General features: G+C 42.5%; 1 protein-coding gene across 2 annotated transcripts in view; it reads left to right on the forward strand.

Moving 5' to 3' along the window:
* The window catches only part of EXOC6 (exocyst complex component 6), a 1398320-nt gene that overhangs the window by 543509 nt on the left and 830606 nt on the right, over positions 1–24205 (forward strand). For both annotated transcript variants that reach the window (XM_069239815.1, XM_069239814.1), the window contains exon 13: positions 22104–22201. In XM_069239815.1, the coding sequence (XP_069095916.1) occupies positions 22104–22201 (98 nt within the window). The remainder of the gene's footprint in view (positions 1–22103; positions 22202–24205) is intronic.

The raw sequence follows: 24205 nt of genomic DNA on the forward strand, positions 1-24205 counted from the left end.
TCAATGTTTTCTGTTGGTTTGCTTAGTATTCAAACTCTTTTTATTCGTTAGAGTGATTTTTGTTGAGCCCTACGTGTCACTGGGCAGGGGCGGTAGAAAACTATATTGATCATCTGTCAGTTAGAGAACATGTGTTGATTGGAGAGCACCTTTAGTAATTTAAGAACGTTTCTCCAATTTAAACAGTCTTGTGGGCCTTTTAAAATATATTTCATAGTCGGTAGAATAGTCAAATTATTATTTTCAGGTTCTCTTACAAAGATTTTTTTTTTTTGTTCCGTTGCTAAGATTTCCCTGGCCCCATACATCTGGTGAGTTCTGCTCGTATGTGCACTTATTTCATGTGTGGTCTCTCTTTTGTTTACTTTTATAGCAGGATTTTGAGTTGATTTACATTAGATTTTTATATTTTTCCCCAGTTATATCTGTTGACTTTTCCTTTTCATCATGTGGTTGGATTTTATTTGTGGGGCTGTTAAATTCATAGGCTCTTTTGTAAGGGAGATTTGGTGTGTCAAAATGTAAACATGCTGAATTTGTCCTTTGGATCTTTCTTGAGGCGGGGTGAATTCATCATCATTTGAATTTGTGCTCATTTGAGAAAGTAATGGCGTTGTTAGACAATAGGATGATTTTAATTCAGATCAGTCTGTAGTTGTACTTTTAAGTTGTGCAATGTAAATTGTATTGGTTCAGTTGAACTTTCTTAGTTCTTTGCCAGAAATTCCAATCTAATCCGTGTTAGTTTGACTTGCTGCAGTTATATCTCTGGTCGTTTCCTCTACAGGCATTGGCTTTTTATTTGTCTGAGAATTCCGTTTTGATCTACTAGTTGAGTGAAAATTACTGGTATGTAGGGCAAATATTGGATAAAGCCTTTCAAACTGATCGTCTTTTGCCCTCGCTGCTGCCCTTTTTGTTGCTCTTTCATTTTTCTTATTGAGTTTTCTGATTCTTTTTTTTAAATATGCAGGATGAAGGTTACCTGCTTCTCTTTTGCTGCTAGATCCTCTTGTCTCTTTTCTTCATTGTTGTCATGCACTACCTCTAGAACAAGGGTATCTACATCCGCAATTTTTTTAAATTAAGGTGATTATAAGTTTTCATGGATGCAAACATCTGTTTTTTTTTGTACGACGATTTTCAGTGGTGGGAAAGAGCCTCAGCGGAGGTTATTGACTGTGTGATGGACATCGCTACTATTGCCTTACGGCAATTGGCAGGGTCCACCGTTCTTAGATGACAGGGTTGGCTTCGAGCAACTTCATTCAGGCCTGAGGTACAAAACAAGATTCTCGATCTACCTTTTGAAGGGGAAGCCCTCTTTAGAAAACATGTTGAGGATGCCCTACCGGCTATAAAGACCGACACGGCCAAATCTCTCAGAACTCTTCAATTTAAGAAACAGCCTTTACGGGGCACCAGATGGCATGGGCTTCCATTCCACAGAGGAGGTTTCCAGCAGTATAGATAGCCCACTTACTCCTCTTCATACCAGTCCTTTTGCACTCAATATCTGCAGAGACAGCCTCCACATGCCGCCTTTAGCAGGTCCACGCAAAAAAACAGAGCAGGGCAAGGAAAGAATGCAGGCCATAGACAGTGGCTTTACACGGACAACGCTACCTATCCCCCATTCCAAAAATAGAAGGAAGAATTTCCCATTATTATCACCAATGGCAACACATCACTTTGGACCAATGGGTACTAAGCCTTATCCAATTTTTGCCATACCCTGGACTTCCTGCACACTCCACCAAGACCCCCTCTTCCACACACTCAAAAGTACCTACATCTCCTCAAAAAGAAAGTTTTGACAATGCCCAGGAAGGGAGCAATAGACAAAGCTCCTGTTTCAGACAGAAAGAGAGGCTTCTACTCCTGTTTCTTTCTCTTCCAAAAGAAATGGAAGGAGTGGCGTCCAATTCTGGACCTCAGGGAGCTGAACACATATCTCAAGAAGCAGTCATTCCGTATGGTTACTCTACACTATGGGCCTCATTACGACCCTGGCGGTCATAGACCGCCAGGGTGGAGGCCGGAGGTAGCACCGCAAACAGGCTGGCGGTGCTACATCAGGGATTCCGACCGCGGCTGTGAAGCCGCGGTCGCCCAGCCGGGTCCGGCGGTTTCCCGCCGGATTTCCCCCGGCTGGGGGAATCCTCCATGGCGGCGCTGCATGCACCGCCATGCAGCATGTTTACAACGCCAGGAAGAGGCTGGCGGGAACGGGTGTCGTGGGGCCCACTGGCATGGGCAGTGCAGGGGCCCCCTAACAGGGCCCCATTAAGATTTTCAGTGTCTGCTTGGCAGACACTGAAAATCGCGACGGGTGCAACTGCACCCGTCGCACCCCAGCAAATCCGCCGGCTCCATTCGGAGCCGGCTTCATCTTTGCTGGGGCTTTCCCGCTGGGCCGGCGGGCGATCTTTTGAAGATCGCCCGCCGGCCCAGCGGGAAAGTTAGAATGGTCCCGCGGTCATTTGACCGCGGGGCGGTGTTTGGCCGGTTTCCGCCCAGTGGGCGGCGCCCACCGCCCGCTGGGGTCGGAATGACCCCCTATATCCTTTCGCTTCTGTATGTCCACTCTTGATCTCCAGGACACATACTTTCACATCCGGATCCATCCACCTCAAAGAAAGTTCCTCAGATTTACCGTAGCCGGGAATAACTTCCAATTCAAAGTTCTCCCATTCTGCCTGAAATGAGCCCCCAAGATATTCACCAAATGATTGGCTCCAGTCGCAGCATTCCTGAGAAAACAAAGCATCTGGTATTCCCATATTTGGACGACTGGCTAATCAAAGCCTCATCCAAGGCACAGGTGCAGAAGGCAACAGCAGCCTGTATACAAATATTCAGTGAATTGGGTCTCACAATCAACGACTGTAGGAGGCTGGCCTGGTTTGTAGTGGGAACCAAAGGTACTTTCATCTTATACCAGGTCCAGTTATCCCTTATTAGTGAAATGTAGTCCGTGTCTAGAAGCCAGGCTGTCTAGGGGTAGCTGTAGCTGAGCAGCCAGGGCTTTTCTAGGAGACATGCAAAGCTTGTGCAATATCACTGTAGTCACACAGTACTTACACACATGAAAGAAAATACTCAGTGTTACAAAAATAAAGGTACTTTATTTTGGTGACACAAATGCCCAAAATACCTTAGAGATCATACTCCCTTACGAGGTAAATAATATACACAGTATGTACACTAGAATGCAGAATTAGCTGTACAAACAGTTAGAAAACAGTGAAAATCACAATATATAGCAATGGGCCTGGGGGGGAGAACACAAACCATATACTAAAATAGTGGAATGCGAAAATCGGTTTCCTACCTAGGCAAGTGTAGTGTGGAGAGGGGCGCTGGGAGTGGAAGAAAACACCAAAAGTGAGTAGTAGAACCCACCCCAGGGCCCAGAAAGCAGGAATAGATCACAGTAAGTTTCCTAGAACACACAAGAACACATGATAGAAGATTATGCAAGAACCAGAAGAGACTGCAAAACACCAATGTAGGATTCCTGGACCTGAAGACCTGTGGAAGAAGGGGACCAAGTCCAAGAAGCACTGAAGAGTCCAGGGAGAACAGGAGCCCCTGATAACCTGGATGGAGATGCAAAAGAAGAACCACCGGTGAAGAAGAACAGTCAGTACTGCACCCAAGAAGACGGATGCGGGTTCCTGGTTGGTGCAGATGATGTCCCACACTGGATGGATGATTGCAGTCTGGTTTGCGTTGCTGGATTTCTACCAACAAGCCTTAGCACATGCAAAGCTCGCGGGTAGAGGAAAATGACGCTGCCCGGAACCAGGAGGGACCTGGTGGTCTCTACCCAGGAGGAGGAGACAAAGGGGCTCTCAGCAACTCAGAGAGCCCTCAGAAGACCAGGCAGCACGCACAGGAGTCCCACAGCACGGGGACAATGAAAGTGCAAAAGGAAGCCCACGCAGCACTACACGGAGGAATCCCACACCGCTGGAGAACCACTCAGGAAGCTGTGCGTAGCAGGAAGGAGTGCTGGGGGCCGCAGCTGTGCTGTGCATGAAGAACTTTGCGGAAGGTCACACACAAGCTTTGGCAACTGCAAAACACACTGTGCACAGGGGTACTGTCTTGCCTGGAGAGGCAACCTCTTACCTTCACCAAAGTTGGACAGCTGGACTTTAGGACTGTCGGGACCACTTAACTCCACCACCCGTGTTGCTGGATCAACGCACTTCGTCAGGAGAGGGGACCCACGCCACCGGTCATCGCTGCAGAGAAATGCCTGCTAAAGGGAGATTCCTTTGTTCTTCTGGTGCAGGCTGAAGACAGGCAGTCTTCGGAGGATGCACAACCTGGAAACAGTTGCAGTTGCTGGCAGGAGCTGAAAATACAATATTGCAGAAGTCGTCCTTGCTTCTTTGTTGCTATTTGTAGAGTTCCTGTAGGGTCCAGATTCAGTTTCATCGGTAGAAGTTGAAGTAAAGGATGGAGAGGATTCCTGCTGGAGTCTTTCAATCCGAATCCGAGGAAACACCCAGAGGAGAGACCCTAAATAGCCCTGAAAGGGGGATTGGTCGGTTACACAGGTAAGCAGCTATCAGGGAAGGGCTCTGACGTCACCTGCTGGCACTGGCCACTCAGATGCCCCCAGAGTGCCCCACCACCTTGGAATCCAAGATGGCAACACCCATGGACACTCTGGAGCAGCTTCGGGCACCACCCCTGGGGTGATGATGGACAGGGAAAGTGGTCACTCCCCTTTTGTTTGTCCAGTTTCACGCCAGAGCAGGGACTGGGGGGGTCCCTGAACCGGTGTAGACTTGAGTATGCAAGGAGGGCACCATCTGTGCCATTCAAAGCATTTCCAGAGGCTCTGGGAGGCTACCCCTCCCATGCCAAAGGGAGAGGGTGTAACAGCCCTCTCCTAAATGAAATGCTTTGTTCTGCCTTCCTGGGCTCGAGCTGCTTGAGCAACAGGAAAGCAGAAACCTGTCTATGAGGTGGCAGCAGCTGGGGCTGCCTGGAAAACCTCAGAAGACTGGTATGGCAGTACTGGGATCCCACTGTGGAGCCCCCAGAATACATGGAACTATACAACCAATGTTAGAATCATCATTGTGGTATAATTCCAAGATGTTAGACAACTTACATTGCCATATTCGGAGTTACCATTGTGAAGCTGGACATAGGTATTGTCCAGTGCATTCGTAAAATGGCATCCCCGCACTCATGGAATCTGGGACAACATGGGGGCACCTCTCCTAGTGCAGGGGTTCCCTCACACACAGGTACTTTGCACCCAGCCTTCAGGGTAGGAAGGCCTGGTATATGGGTGACTTAAAAGGGACCTGGTGCAATGTAAATGGCTGTGAAATGGTGCATGCACTATTTCACACAGGCTGCAATGGCAGTCCTGTAGAAGCCTTTGCATGGGCTCCCTATGGGTGGCAAAAGTAATGCTGCAGCCCATGAGGATCCCCTGGAACCCCAATGCCCTGGGTACATAAGTACCATATACTATGGATGTATAAGGGGTGACCAGTATGCCAATTTGGGATGAAATACTAGGTTACCAGTATGCAGTGACAAAATTGAGAGGAGAGAGAGCATAAGCACTGGGGTCCTGGTTAACAGGATCCCAGTGACACAGTCAAACACACTGATATCAGGCAGAAATTGGGGGTCACATGCCAAAAAGAGGGTACTTTCCTACAACGTCAAGAAGTCAAACTTTCAATCCTCAAAAAATATCACCTTTCTGGGTGCAGTGCTAGACACTTCATTCAACAAAGCTTCTCCTACAATGGAAAGACAGCTAAAACTGATCACGTTGGCGTAATCTGCACAAAGGAAAAAGTCTCTTACTAATCACCTCTTCAAGTCCCTGTTATGGAGGATGTCCTCCTGTATACCTCATTTCATTTTGCTGTCTCAAAATGCGATCCCTTCAAGAACATTTGGATAGTCAGCGGACGCAGTCCACGGGGTCCTTCGGCGATACAATCCGAATTACGAAGGCTATGATCACAGCACTATCCTGCTGGACTTGGAGCTCTCATCTGTCAGTTGGTCTCTCATTCCCCACTCCATCATCTCCGTGGATAATCACAACCGATGCTTTCCTGGAAGGGTGAGGAGCCTACCTTCAGGACTTGCAGGTCAGTGGCAAGTGAACAATGCATCACAAATAAATCTTCTTGAGCTCAAAGTGGTCCCCTAGCCCTTAAAGCTTTTTTACCAAAGATAAACAATTCTCCGGTCCTCATACGTACGGACAACACTACAGCGATGCACTATATCAACAAACCGGGAGGGATCATATCTCTTATCTAAAGAATCACAGCATATCTGGAATTGGTCCATTCTCCACGGAGTGTATCTAGCAGAGCATGTACCAGGATATCAAAATGTGCTAGCAGACTCTCTGATCTCTCAACAGGTTGACAACATCCAACCACAAATGGGAATTAGACCAGAAGGTGTGCTCAACTACGTCTTCACTCAATGGGCCAAGCCAAACCTGGAACTGTTTGCCACTCCCCAGAATGCAAAATGCCAATTCTTTGCAAGTCGGGATCACCATCCGGATTCATGGGGGAATGCATTTTAGATGGCATGGTCAGGAATATATGATTACGCCTTTGCTCCCATTCCCCTAATTCCAAGAGTCCTAGTCAAGATCAAGGCCGAACACTGCTAAATACTCCTGATAGCCCCTGCATGACTTCGCCAGCATTGGTATACAGAACTGCTTCTCCTATCAGAGTCCCAGCATCCCTCTGCCGATAACACGATTGGTGCTAACAGTGAGCAAGGGTCAAGTGCTGCACCTGGAGCCAGCATCTCTTCATTTGATAGCCTGGCTCCCGAGCACAATGAGTTCGCTCACTTAAACATCTCTCATGACTGAAGAGAAATTCTTGGCAGAGCAGACAGTACAAACAAGACGTACCATCTTAAATGGAAAGGATTTTGCATTTGGTTCAAACAAGCTCAAATACATCCATTCTCATTGTCGCCTGAACAGGTTATGCCTACTCCATTTGGCAAGAACTGGATTGGCTCATGCTTCAATTAAGGTTCACCGTGCTGCAATATCCTGTTACAGACAGAAAGCATACTATCTTTGTGGTCTACTAGGATCATCAAACAGTTAATCAAGGAACTCTTCCAAACTTTCCCGCCAGTCAGACCACCTCCTCCATATTGGCAGCTCTATATACTATTATCCCAAATGATGCAACATCCATTTGAACCTATACATTGAGCAGAGTTGAAAATACTTTCATGAAAGGTTGCGCTTCTTCTGGCCCTTACCTCAGCAAGAAGGGTTAGCGAAATGCAAGCCTTAACCATACAGGATCCTTTCTTGCAGTTTAAAGAAAACAAGGTAATACTACGAACTAATCTAAAGTTCCTACTCAAAGTCACTTTGGACTTTCACATTAATCAACTTGTAGTCTTAAAATTGTTCTTCCAAAGTCCTACGACACTGTTGGAACGGGCCCTTTATTCTTTGGACATCAAAAGGAGTCTCAAATTTTATCTGGAAAAAAACTGAGATTTTAGAAGGTCCATTCAACTATTTGTGGCTTTCAATGCCCCAAGTAATGGCCAAACACTCTCCAAGCAAGGGATTGCTAGGTGGATATCTAGTGCAATCCATTTCTGCCACCGAGCTGCAGAGAACGACATATGCTCGTTCAACAAGAGCTGTAGCGGCATCTACAGCGCTATTTGCCGGTGTGCCCTTCCAGGACATTTGCAGAGCAGCCACATTTAGAAAGCATTACTGCTTAGAGGCAAATCCTCAAGGTGATGTGACAGTGGGCAGATGATGCTAAGACATCTGTTCTAGTAACTGTGAGCTATCATATTCTTTCTTTTCCCTCCATCCCGGTTTGTGTTCCGCACATTGCCTACGGTTTTCTTTAGGAGTGCTCTTTTATAATGTCATGTTAGTCTAGGGATATTATTGAATATGTAACATCTAAAGTTTTGTTACACAAATGTTTTGATTGATTTTGACAATTATAACATGTATATTCAAAATACAATGTGCTTCACTACTGCTTGCTACTCTGATTCAAGCATGTGAATCTATGGGTTTCAATACTGGAGTAAGAAAATAAGTTACTTACCTGCAACTGTAGTCCTCCAGTATTGGAATCTTTCATAGATTCACATGAAAGTCTCCCTCCTCCCCATAGAAGCTCGCCGTTATCCCTATATTTTTTTCTTTTTGTCTTACTAATACTCCAGCACTTATGCCTAGGAAAATCTGAGGGACTGGTGCTTCCCACAGGAGTGTTCCAAAAGGAGGGACAGCCTGATTGGCTGAGGTCTATATTTAGTCTCTTTTTTTAAACAGACTTAGATATGCTACAGACATTAAGGCCTAAGGGCCATAACGCACTATATTTTATATTAAATTGCTTTTATAAGGTACTGGGGACTCCCATGTCTACGATGGGGAATGATTCAAGCATGTGAATCTATGAAAGATTCCAATACTGTAGAAGTACAGTTACAGGGAAGTAACTTATTTTCTTTTCTCTTAGCATTGATGGCTGCATGTGAAGACAAGAGTAGAGCAGGTCTTTATCTGGTATTTTGTATAGACACAGTTCATTATTTTTCATAAATGTCTTTTTGGTATATTTGTTCCCTTCGTATTGCAGATAGTGAAACACTAATTTGGGTGATACAGTGGTAGCGGCTTGGTTCATATTTTCAATATAAGTTTCCATTATTTGGGACTGGCTCATGATTTTGGACTTTTGACACACTTTTGTCTTAAACAGTAAAGCAAAGCTTTATATTGAGTATATTGGCTGCTGAAAGCAGGGAGTTTGCACAGTAAAGTGTTTGCCGTGTTTTAGATTTTGGCATTGTATGTGATAACTTAATACTTTGTGCATGCTTTCTCAACAGACTTGATTACTTGCATCAATGCACTCCACGCGCTTTTACTTTGGACTGTGGTTTTCGTGCATTCTAGACGTTCAGAGCTTCCCTAAAAGAGGTGCCTCTTGAAAAGCTCAAATTAACTTAAGTCCAGTCTGGTCCAGTTTAGGTTGCTCAGTATTTGTGGCAGGTTAGTAACAACTAGATTTCTAATTCTGTAATCATAAGAAGCTATTTCAATTCTACAAGGAAAATACTTCGGCAGTAATCTAATTGAAAATAGACACATATTTATTGTTTAGATACAGCAAATGTTTAGACTCACCATCAACATTCTGAGCCTAAGATCGGAACTGCAGTTCAAGAGATTAGAGGGCCTGTCTCGGCCCCCGAGAATTTCAGTACCTATGGGGGAATGGCATATTTCAACAGCAGAGCACCCAACAGCTCCTCTCCACTGATCTTCAACTCCTCATCTTCTCTGCTGCAGAACAGCTGCTAGACCACAGTAATGGCAGTGATGGCAAAGGCACGAGATTCGGCCACTAAGCGTGTGCCAGCTGAGCAAGTATATACCCTCCTACCCAACAGAGGGTAGGAAAAGGTTTTTGTTGGCTCCCTAGAACTCTGTCTCTGCACCAGGCTGATCATGGCCCAGATGGAGGGTCACCTGCGCAACTGGCTGCTTCTGTGGTTCTGGGCGAGCAAGCAATAGATACAGAGAAGACTGCATGTCCTGTGGTTGAATAAAAGGGAATGGCGTTGTTTAAGAACTAGTATTCACCATTTGTCGGTTTGCTTGGTATATTAAACCTTCTAGCTTGTAATTTGTTTTAATGTTTACCATTGTTGGTGTAGTTCTGTCTTTGATTGCCAATGACTGAGAAAAGGCCCACTTAAGTGTATTCAGTTAATATCTTATACAGATACTTCTTGTTTAATTCTTAGATGAATATGAAGGATAGGGAAGTCAACAAATTTCAGGATAACAAATAATATAAAATGTTATTTAAGACAGTGTATAGTGCATTTTTCCAGTGGGTAAAGGGACTTGGGACAGTAACACTACATAACTGATATTGTTTTGGTATTAAGTAGGAAGAGGACTAATGGTCTAGTGGTTACCTGTAAAGTAGAGATTTGGCATTCATTGTTCAGTTCAGGTTATTACTAGTGAAACGTACCGGAAAGGCTAACTTGTATGAGCTGCATTTTCTCATATATTTTCATAAACATTGAAGTTGCGTAGTGACATCTGCAACAATGGAACATGTGAGTTGTTAAAAGTAGGTGTTTTAATTGAGGACCCAGGTGAAAAGTGAAGTACAGTGTTTTGGATTAGAGACAACATTGTCTTTTAGACATTCAGGAATATTGTGTTATTGTACAGTTGAAGGATTTTCAGACTGACAATGTTAGTGATGCCAGATTATCTCTAAATGAATGGTCCTGGAATCGTTAAAAAGGGAAGCAGTTCTTTGGTTCATAGGAGTTAATTTGTGAGCAAATTTAATTCAAATCATGCTCCAGAGCACAGCAACTTTTTAGCAGTAAAGGACTGTGATTAAAATGCATAGTTTATTTAAAAACACTTTGTAGTAGATGCAGTTTTGGCTCATCCTTTCAAAGATGCATCAGGAGACAATCATAGGTTGAAATCCAACTATAATAAACTGGTCTTTGGTAAACTTCCTAACTTAGCGGCACCTGATAGAGACTTCTAGCTGCAGATTTCTTACCTTTGAATTTCCCAGGTGTCGGACTAAGTCCGGAAACTTTTGCTTGAACAATACCCCGTTGCACGTTAATGGATCAGATAATTTTTTTTAAACTAGTTAAAAACTGCTTGACGTCTATTTAATCTAGATATATATTAGTGATTCAACAGATTTGTTTCAATGCAGACCTATACCAGCATTTGTCTTTGCCTCCTAGCTATACCTGGCAAGAAGGCTTTTGTTTTAATGTGTATTTGCTGCTATTTAGTCAACCCACAGCAAATCCTTACTCTCGGTGAGGTGTGCAGTCTAACCATGCTTTACACAGAATATGATTAGGCCAGGTGAGACCCTTAGATAATAAACAGTCACAGCTCAGGAACTCTCCATACCAGTCTCAGCACCCTGGTAGGAGGCAGGATTTCTCAGTTTCTTTCTCAGTGGTTGGAACTAACTGCTCGTATATAGTGGTACGCATCTTGAATTCATGGCTTTCATTGAAAGTAAAACCAAGAGGTTTAATTGATCCTCTCATCTCTTTGATGAAATGCTATGCACTGTTCTTTAACAACATGTGGCCACTTTATTGCTAAAGCAAGTAATCAACAACATTGAGGTACCCCAAGAGGAAGCAAGATAACCTTGAATGTGCTTTAGAATTGTAAACACATTTATAAGAAAACAAATATTCAGGATGGTGACATTACAGTTAATTGTAAACTATAGAACTCATGATGCATATTTAATTGGTGGAATTTCTGTGCATGAATGGGGTAGACCTAGGTCTCCTGCTGCATCACTGTTGGTGTAAAGTCTACTGCGTTTTGAATTTGCCACCATTGTGGCAGACTTCTGCATCAAAATAGCTGTCTCAAGCTTGGAAGGAGCCAGTTTGGGGAATTGTCTGGTGAAAATTCTACAAATGCTTATTCATAATGATGGGAATTCTGCCACCTGCTTGGGACACTGGAAATGTACCCTTTAGAGTGGGGTTGCCAGTGCCCACCTAACTGTTCTCACAAACTGGTTGGAGGTTGTTTCGCAGCATATTAAGGAATGCAAAATTCACCTCCTCCTTAAAGGCTTTTTCATTTCCATTACCCTGTTGAAGTGTTTCTGTGAGTGAGTGAGTAACTGGGAAGAAGTATAATCACACATTCCAGTTCAACTGAAACACAAAATATTAGTGTTTTGTGGAATGGTATTGTATTATCCATGTAACATGTTAATTTTTGGGCCTCATATTGCATGAAAAATTGAATTGGCATTAATTAGTAAGTGTATCAGAAATGCTCACTTGTTAGTGTGTCAGAAAAGAGTACACGCAGAAATGCCCATGTACACATTTTCCTTTTCTCTGTTTGTATGCAGTATTTGTATGGCACAAACGTAGCTAAAAGGCAGTGGAGCACTGTACAGAGTCAAAGGCAAACATACAGTCAGTTATTGATAGGAAAGGTAACTGTGTTCTCAAAACAGAATTGTATGGTTACTACATTGTTTCCCTGAAGGGAAAACCTGTTTCCATACGGGAAGGGATGCTTCCCCTACAGCCATAAACATAGGAGAGGTGTTTGGGACCTTCTCCTACCCCATTTGTACACTTACTGAAAGTCAATTTTCTAATGCATGCACTTTCCTGTTGATTCCTTATATAAACATTTCCAGACACCATTCTGGATCCAGCAAAATTCTCAAATGTTTACCTTCCCACTAACATTGGTACTTGTTAACATTGCACTGAATCATTGAGAGTCTGTGATTAGTGAAATCATAAATTCTGTATGATGTGTTACAAGTCATAGTGGTGTCTGTTCTATTTTTTCCACTTCCAAACTCATTCGGATTCAAATGTTATTTAAGGTTTTTTGGCCAATTGCAGTGAAAATATTGGATTTTGAGTCCAAATTGTCTCCCGCAAAATCATTAATGCTCAGGGTCTGTTGCAAGTGTTGCTAGCATGTGTTAGTTATGAATCCTTGCAGCACCTATTTAGGAGTACTTAGGTACCACTGATGGCTCAGCTGCTTGTGAACTCTATGGCTTGATGTATCTCAAGGAATTAGGAAGTATGAGGTGAGGCTTCCGCAAAGTGTAAGTCTCCAGAAAGAAAATACCACACATACAGGAAGGGCAAGTGTTTGTCATCGTCCTTCTCAGACAGCATCAACAGAAGATAAGATGGACTGCAGGAGAAGACACCAGTTCTTCTCAGGGCCCTTTGTTGTAGGTGATTTTCCCAACCCCAGGTGCAGGTGCTCATCGGACGCTGGTCTTTGAGCAGGTATCTAGCAATATTTTTTAAGTATAGTATCAACATTGTAGCATGCCATTTGGAGCAGCTAAAGTGGATATGGCCCATCTGCTTTGGTCATCCTCAATATGGCATTGGCACTGTCAGCCTTGAGGTGTCTTCCTAAAGATATATCAGTGGCTATGTTTGCTTCTTTGAAAATCAGGAAGATTGTTGGATAGGCTCCTTTGGCAGAATGGGATTGATGCTGCATGCTCTGCCTTAGTGTAAGCTGATGCAGATTGAAACAAAACTAAGTGCAGTTTCAAAGACTCATCAAATGGATGACACTGAAAGGCTTGATGACTTTTCTGGCTGAGAATTGAATGAACTTAGGTTTAAGCATGTATATCATGGTAATGATCATGATGATTGGAGAACTTTGTTTCTGCTACATGCACAGATGTTGTTTTTTGTTAGACTTGTAGACTGCAAGTAGTTTGGATGCATTCCTGGAGGTGGAATTTGCATTATCCTAGGAGGGCTTCTCCTCAAAGCCACTGTCCTGTTAGGTTGTGATCAAGAAGCTTGCTGAATTGTTAGCTATTCAGCTTCATTTAGTAGAAAAAAAATAAAATCTTTTCATGGAAGAAACATATGGTCAAACGTCTGTTGCTTCTTGAGAAGGCATTAGTGGGCACTGTTAATGCAGTATTGGAGAAGATGCAGTCAGTCCCAGCTGTTCCTAAGTATGCTGCAAGGAGACATAGGGCCTCATTAAAACTTTGGATGAGGGGGGTTAATCCGTCCCAAATGTGACGGATATCTCGCCCGCCATATTAAGAGTCCATTATATCCTATGGAACTCGTAATACAGTGGGCGTGATATCCGTCACATTTGGGACGGATAAACCCCCTCCGCCAAATTTGTAATCAGGCCCATAGTCCTGGAACAAATGATCCTTTGTGTGACTCTGAGCATCCCACATCCAAGAGTGTTTTGCCAGTGTCCTCCTTACGTTCAGGCACAATATGTACATGGCATTCCTTCCTGAAAGGGTGTGAGAATCTGGGTCTCCTTAAGTAGGATGTTTTTTGCTTCTGACAGTTCAGCATTATGCTATTTTACCACCATTTGCTAGAGAATATGAAAGATGCTTTTAAGAAGATATTGAGAGATGCTAAAGTATTGAAGCTCCCAAACAAAGCAGTAGGGCCTCAATACTGTTGATAGGGTTTCTTTTTAATAACAATGTAATATTGTTTTATCCAACACACCCTAATATCACAGCTCTAAATTGCACCTATTTCACCACAAAAATGTTTTTGCTCGTGATGTCCCATCACAGAGCACCCCATCACCACTCTTGTTAATTATTCTAGACTAGGACCACCAGCACTCCAATATTCTGTCATGTTTATGGAGGAATCCCTTGGTTCTGTTTATGGGTTCTTCAAGCTTTCCACAACAGTCCATCCCTGCAGTTCACAATGAGATGATGGAGGCCATCTTGGTTTTGCAGTGGTGTGCTATATCCCTCATGGCCAAGAGTGTGGCGATGCTCTCAAACATATGATCACGCTTGGGACCATCTAGTTCCTCCTGGATTCCCAGTAATGCCACCCTGGGGGAAAATTCCACCGCCACATCCATAGCCATGGTTAGTATAATCTCCATGGCTTTCCATTATTTTACAGTTATGGGGCAGGTCCAGGTCACATGGTAGAAGTCTGCATCATGGGAGGAGGAGTAGCGGGGGCAGTTTGGTGCATCTCTCTTTAGTGCTCTCCACAGCCGATTGGACAAAAGATAAGCTATGTGAAGATAATTGAGCTGGATTAGTGTGAGGCAGGCAGAAACAGCCAGAGTAGGTAGAGCATTAGTACATCCCTCCAGTACGCCTTATCCAGGTTTTCTACTCCTGCTTAAGGAAGTCCGATGTGTTTGGGGGTTACGTATTAGTGACTTGTAGATCTGGGGAAATCCTCCCTTTTCCCAAAGAGACCTGAAGGAGTTTGGCCTCAAGATTGTACTCTTGTGGGTCTGTGATATCCTCCTTACAACAGAAGTGTGCATGGTTCAGTATTTGTGGAATTGAGTGAAGGGCGAATTGGGACTGAAGGTCTTGGAATAATTTCATGAAGGGCCTGTGCCATATGTCTCCTAGGAGGGTGAGCCCAATTTTGTCCCATTTAGCAAACACCTCCAGATGTGAGACCTAGCCAAGTCATCACCCACTCCAGAGTAGATTTGTTGTGTGGGTCTCCTATCCCAGTCTGTCAGTCACAGTGCAACTCGCCTGGCCTAGACCATCACTCTGGTGGGCTCTGGGAGTTAATGGGAGCGAGGGCCCCCATACAGGACATGTAGGATGTGCTGAAAGAGTTCTAGTTCATATGTTGGGTCACCCTGGCCTCGTTGAGCCAGTCATTTATTACTGGGAACTGAGAGGCCCAATAATAAAGGCTGTCTGCCATGCCTTCGCCACCATTGTAAGTCACTTGGCAACACTTGCTGAGAGCAAGTCCATGACTTAAGTGCCACATTCGACACAGTGTCGCATTCAAAAGAGGCTGGAGTAGCCGGTAAAGCCCCTGAATGGTTGACCTCATTTCTCAGACACAGAAGTTTTCGGGGTTGGGAAGAAACCTTCTGCTCGAAAACCCTTGCCTGGGTCATGGGGGAGGAAGGGGCACAGGGCTCATCTCTGAACCCCACCATGTTTAACGCCCATGCCCAACCGCTGGCAGACATCATAATAAAACACGCTTTTTTAATGGTATCATATGACGATGTTTCATTTGCTGCCGTTTCACAAGAGACTCAAATTTAAATCTTTCTGTCTAGCCCACCAAGTGATCTATAATAAAAGCTTTCCTCTAATTCAGCGGCTGCTAACCCCTTACAGCCCCAAAAGATCACTACGATCTAAAGATCAAAGACTTCTCATTGTACCAAACATAAAGAAATCTAGGTGTGGAGGGCATTTTTTCTCCTATTTGGTACCAAAACTCTGGAACTCGCTGCGTTTATCCTTGAGGTTGACTGAGGAAGAAAATTTTAGAAATTACTTAATCCCTGTCTCTTTCAGTGATTAGCCTGCTTGATCCCTGTTTGAGAGACCTGGAAGGCCTGTTGGGGTAGCCATGCGCTTTACAAATCCCTAGCATAGCATAGCAATGCTGTAGGGGTCAAAAAGGTGCCTTTACAAAGTGCCCTAAGGTGGTGTTAAGGAGGCATGCCAGAATGTGTTCAGTACATTTTAACAGTGATGTCAAGAATCAGTTGCTGGACATGTCTTTCATGGTCAGACGGTTAGGTGAGAAGGCAAACCATTCCCTGTTAAAAGTTCAACGACAGTAGGGCTTCATCTCATGATTTTACATTCGCCTCTTGTGCAAGAAGCTTTCACCAGCAGTACAGAAAATTCAGAGGCTATGAAGCAATATAGCAGACAAGTTTAGTAAGCTCAGAAGATGTTTCCTCGGTTTTGTGAGCCATATCAAGGATGTGCCTCAGGTGGAGCAAAACAGCACACTGCTGCCTTCTCCTCGTTCCATACTTACCTCTTCACAGTCTCTGCAGACTTTCCTTTAAATCCCCTAATTTGACTAACTTTGGCAAATATAGTTTTGATAGTAGTGGAGAGAATTCACCTTGGAAAAGTAGGTTCTTCAGATTGTGATGTAGAAGAAGGATTCAATCTCACATTTCTAACAGATCAAGCACCTATGGTGGCCCCTTCAAACCTCCACCTTCCCACCCCCTACATTAGCATCTTAATGTAAAACATTTTGGAACATCTTCAAAGGGGGTGCCTCCGTATTCTGATGCAAAAGTGTCACAAACAATACCTGAAGTCTGTGGTGAATGGAGAATATTGCCAGTTTGTGGTTTTGCATTTAATCCATCTTTAGCCCTCCAAGTGTATACCAAATTGTTGGTGGTGGGAGTGGCGGGTCCCCATCATGACGGGTTTCATTTTTACCCTTGTAGCTGGCTGTTACTCAGTCCTCTGGAAAATATGATATCTCTACTTCATGCTTTAGGGATTTCTTCAAAAAGAAGACATCTTGCCTGACTTCTGCTCAGGAAATCAAGTGTATTGGAGTGTTTCCATGGTGAGGACAGTGAAGACTATTCAGAAGATTACTTTAGTTGGAGTGGAACTGAGGCAGTCAACAGAGTTGATCTTTTTACTTTTAGGAAATATGACATCTTGTGTTTTCTGGCATCTCAAACTCGTGTTGGGATGCATTCTTTGCAGTGGGCTATAAAGGGAAGGTGCAATCAGTTTTATCGTCAGAGGGATTAGATCATCATTGCTCCATCAGCACAGTGCGATCATAAATAGTATGACTGACCCCAATCTTCTTTCAAGATTAGCCATTAGACCATTGTGGCATCAGCTACCTGTTACTTTAAAGGCTTTGCTGGGAGCGCGGAGACCCTACCTGCTTATGAGCCTCGTGGAATTAAGGGTGGTGAGGTCAGCTCTCAAAGCTTTCCTTCCGAAGATTCAAGGAAATCAGGTTTAAGTATCGAGAAACAATACCATTACAAAGTTTCACATCCACAATGCCGGGTGAAGACTATAGCCTGCTCAGCAGGGTTTCTCTGGCTATTGAGTTCTTGGTCTATCAGAAGTTCATCTTCCAGTCACCTGAATAAGAAGGTGGATTATCAGCTGACACATATTTTGATGACGTACAAATGAAAGCGTCTGACCAAGATCGGTCACTTAATTTTTTTTTTTAATTTTTTTTGTAGGTGGGGATTTCTATGAGTGGATCCATTTGCAACTCAGAAGAAACACAAATGACCTGATGCACTGCTCAATAGAGTTTTCAAGGGGAAGAAATACTTAGGGAATATTGTTTCAATAACATGGGTTTTCCCACTCAGTTATGCATTTTTCAGTATTTTTCATGCAAACAGTCCCTTAGAAGGTGCACCAGAACATAACCCATGATTTTCTAGTGGCTGAGATTAGGTAAGAGGAGCTTGGTACCAAAAACTGTTAAATGGAACCTTCACTGCTTCAGAAGAGTGATGTCTTCATCCAGATCTAACTTTGGTAAATCTTCATGCTTGTAACTTGAGAAAGTAGCCCTCTTTGGTTTCTCTCTTTCTGACCTAGTCGTGGATCTTTTGTTGCCAGCTAGGACAACCATTGCCATTTATTGAAAAGGAGTTCCATTCCGTGCAGGCTGAGAATGCATATTCTGCAGTAGTTTGCACTAAGTTTGACTGAGAAAGGTATATTCACTAGTAATTTCTGTTTGTTTGAGCAGGGGCTGTTCTGTATGATGCCTGTATTCCTGCATTTTTTTTAAAGATTTGTGAAATACATTTCCTCCAGTTCCCTTTGTAAGTCCCCTTTGCATGTAAGTATAGTTCTTTCATTTTTGATTGTTTGCCATAGCCTCTGCTAGGAAGGTGAATAAGCTTGAGGCACTGTTTACTTTTTCTCCATTGACTATTCTTTGCCCTATATTTATGACCATATATTCCATCTTTTGTAGTCGTGAAATAGTATTTTTACCCCAAAAGGTTTAATGAAATTAATAAACAAACCGTTTAGGAAGGGGAGCAATTTGAAATCATGTCTACAGAGTACCCTCCATGCTACTGCCTAGACCTATTATTTTAACAAGCATTGGCAATGCTAATTGGTCTGGCTTATGACTGAAAGTGCCTCATGTGCCATGTGTCACTGATGGGTGTAGATACTCAAAGCTTTTCATATGTACACTCTGTAACACACTGGCTTCTGAACGAGTTGGGCATACATTTGCAATAACAAAACCAAACATAACAGCAAATGTCTGTCTTGCAAAGGTATTGTAAACAGTCTATCTTTGTTTTAAAGTTCAAGCCTGATAGCCACATTTAGAACTAACATGTTGATCATCTTGGAATGTTAAAACAATAATAAACTATGGACAACGGCAATCTATAATGATCTCCTTGTTTAGAGGATGCACCCACTTGGAATCATGCACACTGCAAATAAAATTAGCAACAGGCAGACAACCTGTTAGCATTGCCTGGAGGGCTAGTATCCTTTTAAGAAACATTAAAATAAAAAGAGAAAGAAAGAAGTGAAAGGGGAACTGTAAAAGGATAAAATTCAAAAATAAAGAACTGGCCAACCATCCCGGATACTGAGGTGCATTCATTTGCAGGTGGGTGTACATTTACTAAGAAAATGCTATCACTCACAGGGCAAAAGAGCCAATGACTGATGCAGACGGAACTATTACGTCGTGCAGTTTGCTGTCATGGAAAGAAGCACGCAGTAAATGACACTCAGACAGTCCAACAACAAGACAAAATGGACCCAATCACCTGTTGCTGTTATCAATGGCTTATCGCCATAACCAGCTGAGGCCTCCTGTACTGTGCATAAGCTTTCCCACAAGGTGCCCAGGCACGCAGTCATAAAATTACGAAGTATACAAAACTACAGCTGGAAAAGCAAAATATCATCTCTCCTAAGAGGGCCCAACGAATTCTGACAGTGCAGTTCTGCATACCAATGGGTTGACAGAGGGGATAACCAGAGCCAAAATGCTTGCCTACTAGGGTAACCTGTGAGATTCTGTGTAACAAAAATACCTGTCTGTAGGCTTTTATACAGAACAATTAAAATTTCCCCATAAATTTCTATTGACTTTAACATATGCTTTTCAAAATCAATGTGTCAGGCCTACTGCCTTTACCATATCTTTTCATTATAAACAATCAAGCCTGCACCCTTTATCATTGGCTTGTCACCATAAGCAACTCAGATCTACTGTGTTAATTCATAAACCTTCCCACAAGGAAATGTAATAACATTTTAAATATGTCACCATACATTTGTTAAAACAGTGCAAAATCCCTACTTATAGATCCTAAAAAGGATTTCCACAGTGCAAATCGCCTATCCCCATGGTTTGTTCAAGTGGGTCACCAGCACAAAAACATTGCCTACTTCAGTAATCTGCAAGATTCCAAGTAAAAAATGCCTGCCTATAGGCCTTAACACAGTGTAACATTAATCCACCCTAAAAAGTGGTTTGCCTTTAACACATACTTTCCACAATAAGTAAGTAAGGTCTGCTTGTTTTGCTATAACCTATTGTTATAAACAGGTCACACTTAAATACTCCAACATAACTTTTCACAGTGAATTGGTAAAGCATTTGCCTTTACCAGTGAATTGACACTATGTACAGCCCAGGCCTACAGAAGTGCCCAGAAGTTGTCAACCATCAGGCATACAGTTATAAAATTACATACATGTACAAATTACAGTTGACTAAACAATATACGGCCCCTCTTAATGGGGCCTAACAGGAATCTTCATAGTGAAATTCTACTCCCGGTGTTTGTCATAGTGCATGACTAACACCATAATCCTTGCCTACAATGGTAATCTGTGAGATTATAGGTAACCAAATACCTTTCTATGGTATGTGATATAATGTGGCAACAATCCACTCTTAGAGACCTACTGGCTTTACCATATGTTTTTCACTATAAATAAGCCATGCCTATTACCTTTGTAATAACTTTTCATAATAAACATGCCATAAGTATGATATCATCAGACCTAAAAAGGGGAGTATCCTATAACCCCCGCCTGCTTAGGATACTAACCACAGCAAACTCACAACAGTTAGGAGGCAAGGGATAAATTCAATGATTATTACGAACAACCAATATTAACTCTTGGTTTCAAGGGGTAAATTATTTTACCTTATTTATTCCATTGATTCACAACATACAGCATCAGATTCATTGAAGAGTAACTTGTCTCTTATTCTAACAACATGGCAGAAATATATACAATTCTAAATGCATTCGCAATCACTAAAAGAAGAGGATATTAACTCATAAGGTTGGATATGCATCATAATGGAGAGAAAGTGGTGCCAGTGCCCCCCGACAGTCCTGACGAGGCCCTGAATGTTAAGGCCGAAACGCGTCGACATCCTGTTGACATCCTGTTAGTGGAATCAAGGGCTTGGAGTGATAACGAATTGGTAAACATAAGTAGTTTAGCACTACATAATATGTTTCTAAAAAACATTAAGGTATTGTACAGCTGGGTGCAAGACCCTTGGTTACCAGATGAGATCAGATCACATTGTGAATTGGGTTTATGTGACTATCTGTAAAAAATCCTGTAAATGGGTGCATGTTTTCTCTTAATTTCGTCTAGATTTTTGTTATGTTTGCGATTATCGGTGTATTGTTTGTAAGAAATGTGTGGTGTTAATACGAATGCATTTAGAATTGTATATATTTCTGCCATGTTGTTAGAATAAGAGACAAGTTACTCTTCAATGAATCTGATGCTGTATGTTGTGAATCAATGGAATAAATAAGGGCAAATAATTTACCCCTTGAAACCAAGAGTAAATATTGGTTGTTCGTAATAATCATTGAATTTATCCCTTGCCTGCTAACTGTTGTGAGTTTGCTATAAGTAGGGTATCAGGCATAACATTTCCCTGCCTACACCTGTTATCCATGTAGGTAAATGACTGCTCTCCTCCCTTCTGTGCTGCTGCCAGAGAGCAACACCATAAATTATCCAGTTATTTAAGACACTTTGATAGCATTACAGTGTCATGTGTGTACCCCCAAAAGCTCAGACTCGGGCAGCTGGATAAATAAAATAAAAAATGATCAAAAGCTATGTGGCGGGCAAACACTTTTTTGTGGAAACACAGAGTTTGTGCCCAATCAAAACATGTACTCCCAGCTTCCAACATCTAGGCTGAGCCAAAGCCCTTCTCCTGGTAATTCACATAATTTGCAAAAGCTGCACTTTCAAGACAGACAAGTAACTTGTAAAATCATAGTATAGTCAGTATAAACGCAACACATTATTTCTTATTGGGGGGTGGGTTTGGAAGGGGGTAGTTACTTACAGCCTTAGGGCCTGATTTAGAGTTTGGCAGAGGGGTTTGTCTATCACAACGGTGAAGGCTATCCATCTGCCGAAATATAAATCCTATTATGTCCTATAGGATTTTTATTTTGGCGGACGGGATATCTGTCACCGTTGTGACAAAGTAACCCCTCCGCCAAACTCTAAATCAGGCCCTTAGTACTCAATGCCTTAGAAAGCATTATTCACAAAAATGTTGTCTAGTAAAGAATGGGTTGTACCATGTAATGTAATGCATATTTTTAAGCTTACATATAGCACCTTTGCTGTAGAGATTGGCTTGACTTTGTTATCCGTTTCTTCACTTTCCAGAGTTTTGGCTTTCCTGTGAACCGACTGTTTGATCTTTTGTTTGAAATAAGAGATCAGTATAATGAAACACTTCTAAAGAAATGGGCAGTGTTATTCAGGTTAGTTCACAGAACCACATACATGTGTACATTTTGTGTATCATTTTTAACTTAATGTATAATATATTAATAATCCCGTCTACAGTGAAGTAATTCAGTAACTATGTACAATGTAATAAAATATTGCTGCTATCCTTTTTAAAAGGAGTAGCACGCCACTCTGCTCTACGACACTCCACCACATGCGACTCCAATTTATGACATACCAGTCCAATTTACGGGCTCCACTCTACGCCCGTCTTCTTTTATGTCATTTTAAAGTTATTTTCATAGTCTCCTAAAGTGCCCTTGTGTCGGAAGCATTGTGACACAAGACTACACCAGGGGATTCCATTCTGCTTTTGTATTCCAAGAGCTGCCCATTTTTCAATCAACATTGTGTTCATGAAAGGTGAAAACAAACCCTGAGCATTCTGATTTCGGTCTGTGCCCGTTGTTAGCTGCCTTGTGCAGATGACAGCTTCAAAAACCTATCCTTTGTAGATACGATGTGTTTTTTTAACAAAGCAAAGGGTTTGTTTCTATATTTCTACATTTTTATTACAGAGTTACATATTTTTCTTGACTTTTTCTACAGGCTGCCCAACAATACAGTCCTCTGTTCACACTTCTCTGTTTAAAAAAAAAACTATACATATGATTAAAATAAAATGCTAAACGGGTAACATGTAATAAGGTCTTAGGCCTCCGTTTACATTTACATACCGCTGTGACTTCAACCTCATTATTTGTCACCCAAAGACCTTATTGGTAATGTAGGGCTATTTTACACACTGTTACCTGATATCATGTGTACATGTACATTACATGTTGGCCACGCTCATACCATCTTTTGTTGTGCTCAAAACATTACAAGTTGTAATGTTCGAAGCAAAGCAAGACGTTTAGGTTTCAAGGTCACTCTAAAACCCAAAATGCACCATGGCATAGCTTAGATTTTTTTTAGATTTTTCTTTTTCCAACATTGGCCTCAGATGTATTTCAAGTGCTCCACCGCTGTTGCAAAATGAAAAAGAAAAGAGTTCAGTGCTGGCCACCTGGGAAAAGGAAGAATTCTCCAAAGCATCGATCAAAACTTTAGCAACTTCAACAGTATCAATTTGTTGAGTCGAACGTCAAGAAGCAGGTCTTACTAGAATGTCTCTTTTGGGTTAGAGGTTAAGGCGAATACTTGGTTTAGGTTACCCTTCTTGCAACAGCAAGTTTTCATGGTTGAACCAGTATGCGGTCTGTAACCTATGTTTACTGAGCGACCATGATGATGCTGGCTGCCTGTTCTGTGTGTGCCTTTCCGTCAAAGAAAACTATTTGCCACTGACAGGACAAAAGGTGGGTACGCTACACTGAGATGAAGGGCGAGGACTACACTGAATCCCCATCTGGCATGGTGTGATGGAAGAGTATATCCAGTACACTTGAGGATCTATTTTTATATTTCCTGAAGGCTCTGACTACAGTGAAGCTGAATCTCCAGCTGTCCCACCAAAATCCACACCTAGGACTAAGTTCACATCTTTATTTTCAGGGGTCAACACACAGGACTGGTTAGAAGTCCTCCAGCCTCAAAAAGATATAACACATTCCCATACCGAGGATCCCACCTCCGGTGATCGACCTCGAAAGATGCTTCAACTCCATGGAACAGAATGCCATACCCACACTGCTAACTCTGAAAAAAGCTTGACAGTCGGCGCTGCCCACTGTACTACAGACAGGTTAACTCAGAAGAGCTTCTTCTTGTGCCAAAGGAATCTCAGTTAAGAACAGGATTCTTCAAGAAAAGATATTGCAAGTAGTTCTTAATACCCAAAGTCTGCTTTGAAGCCAACCAAGTCTTTGGGTGGAAAAATAAATGAACAGCCAAACAGTAGGCAAAGCACTATTTACATTGAACCAGCCACAGGCCACATTATTGCCCGGCAACCTCAAGAGACGCAACCCTGCCTAAAAAGTGAAGTCTGCATTCCAGGAGGCTATTTGGGATGAAATTAGAGCTTTTCCAAT

The sequence above is a fragment of the Pleurodeles waltl genome, chromosome 6, assembly GCF_031143425.1.
Source record: "Pleurodeles waltl isolate 20211129_DDA chromosome 6, aPleWal1.hap1.20221129, whole genome shotgun sequence".
Taxonomy (NCBI): Eukaryota; Metazoa; Chordata; class Amphibia; order Caudata; family Salamandridae; genus Pleurodeles; species Pleurodeles waltl.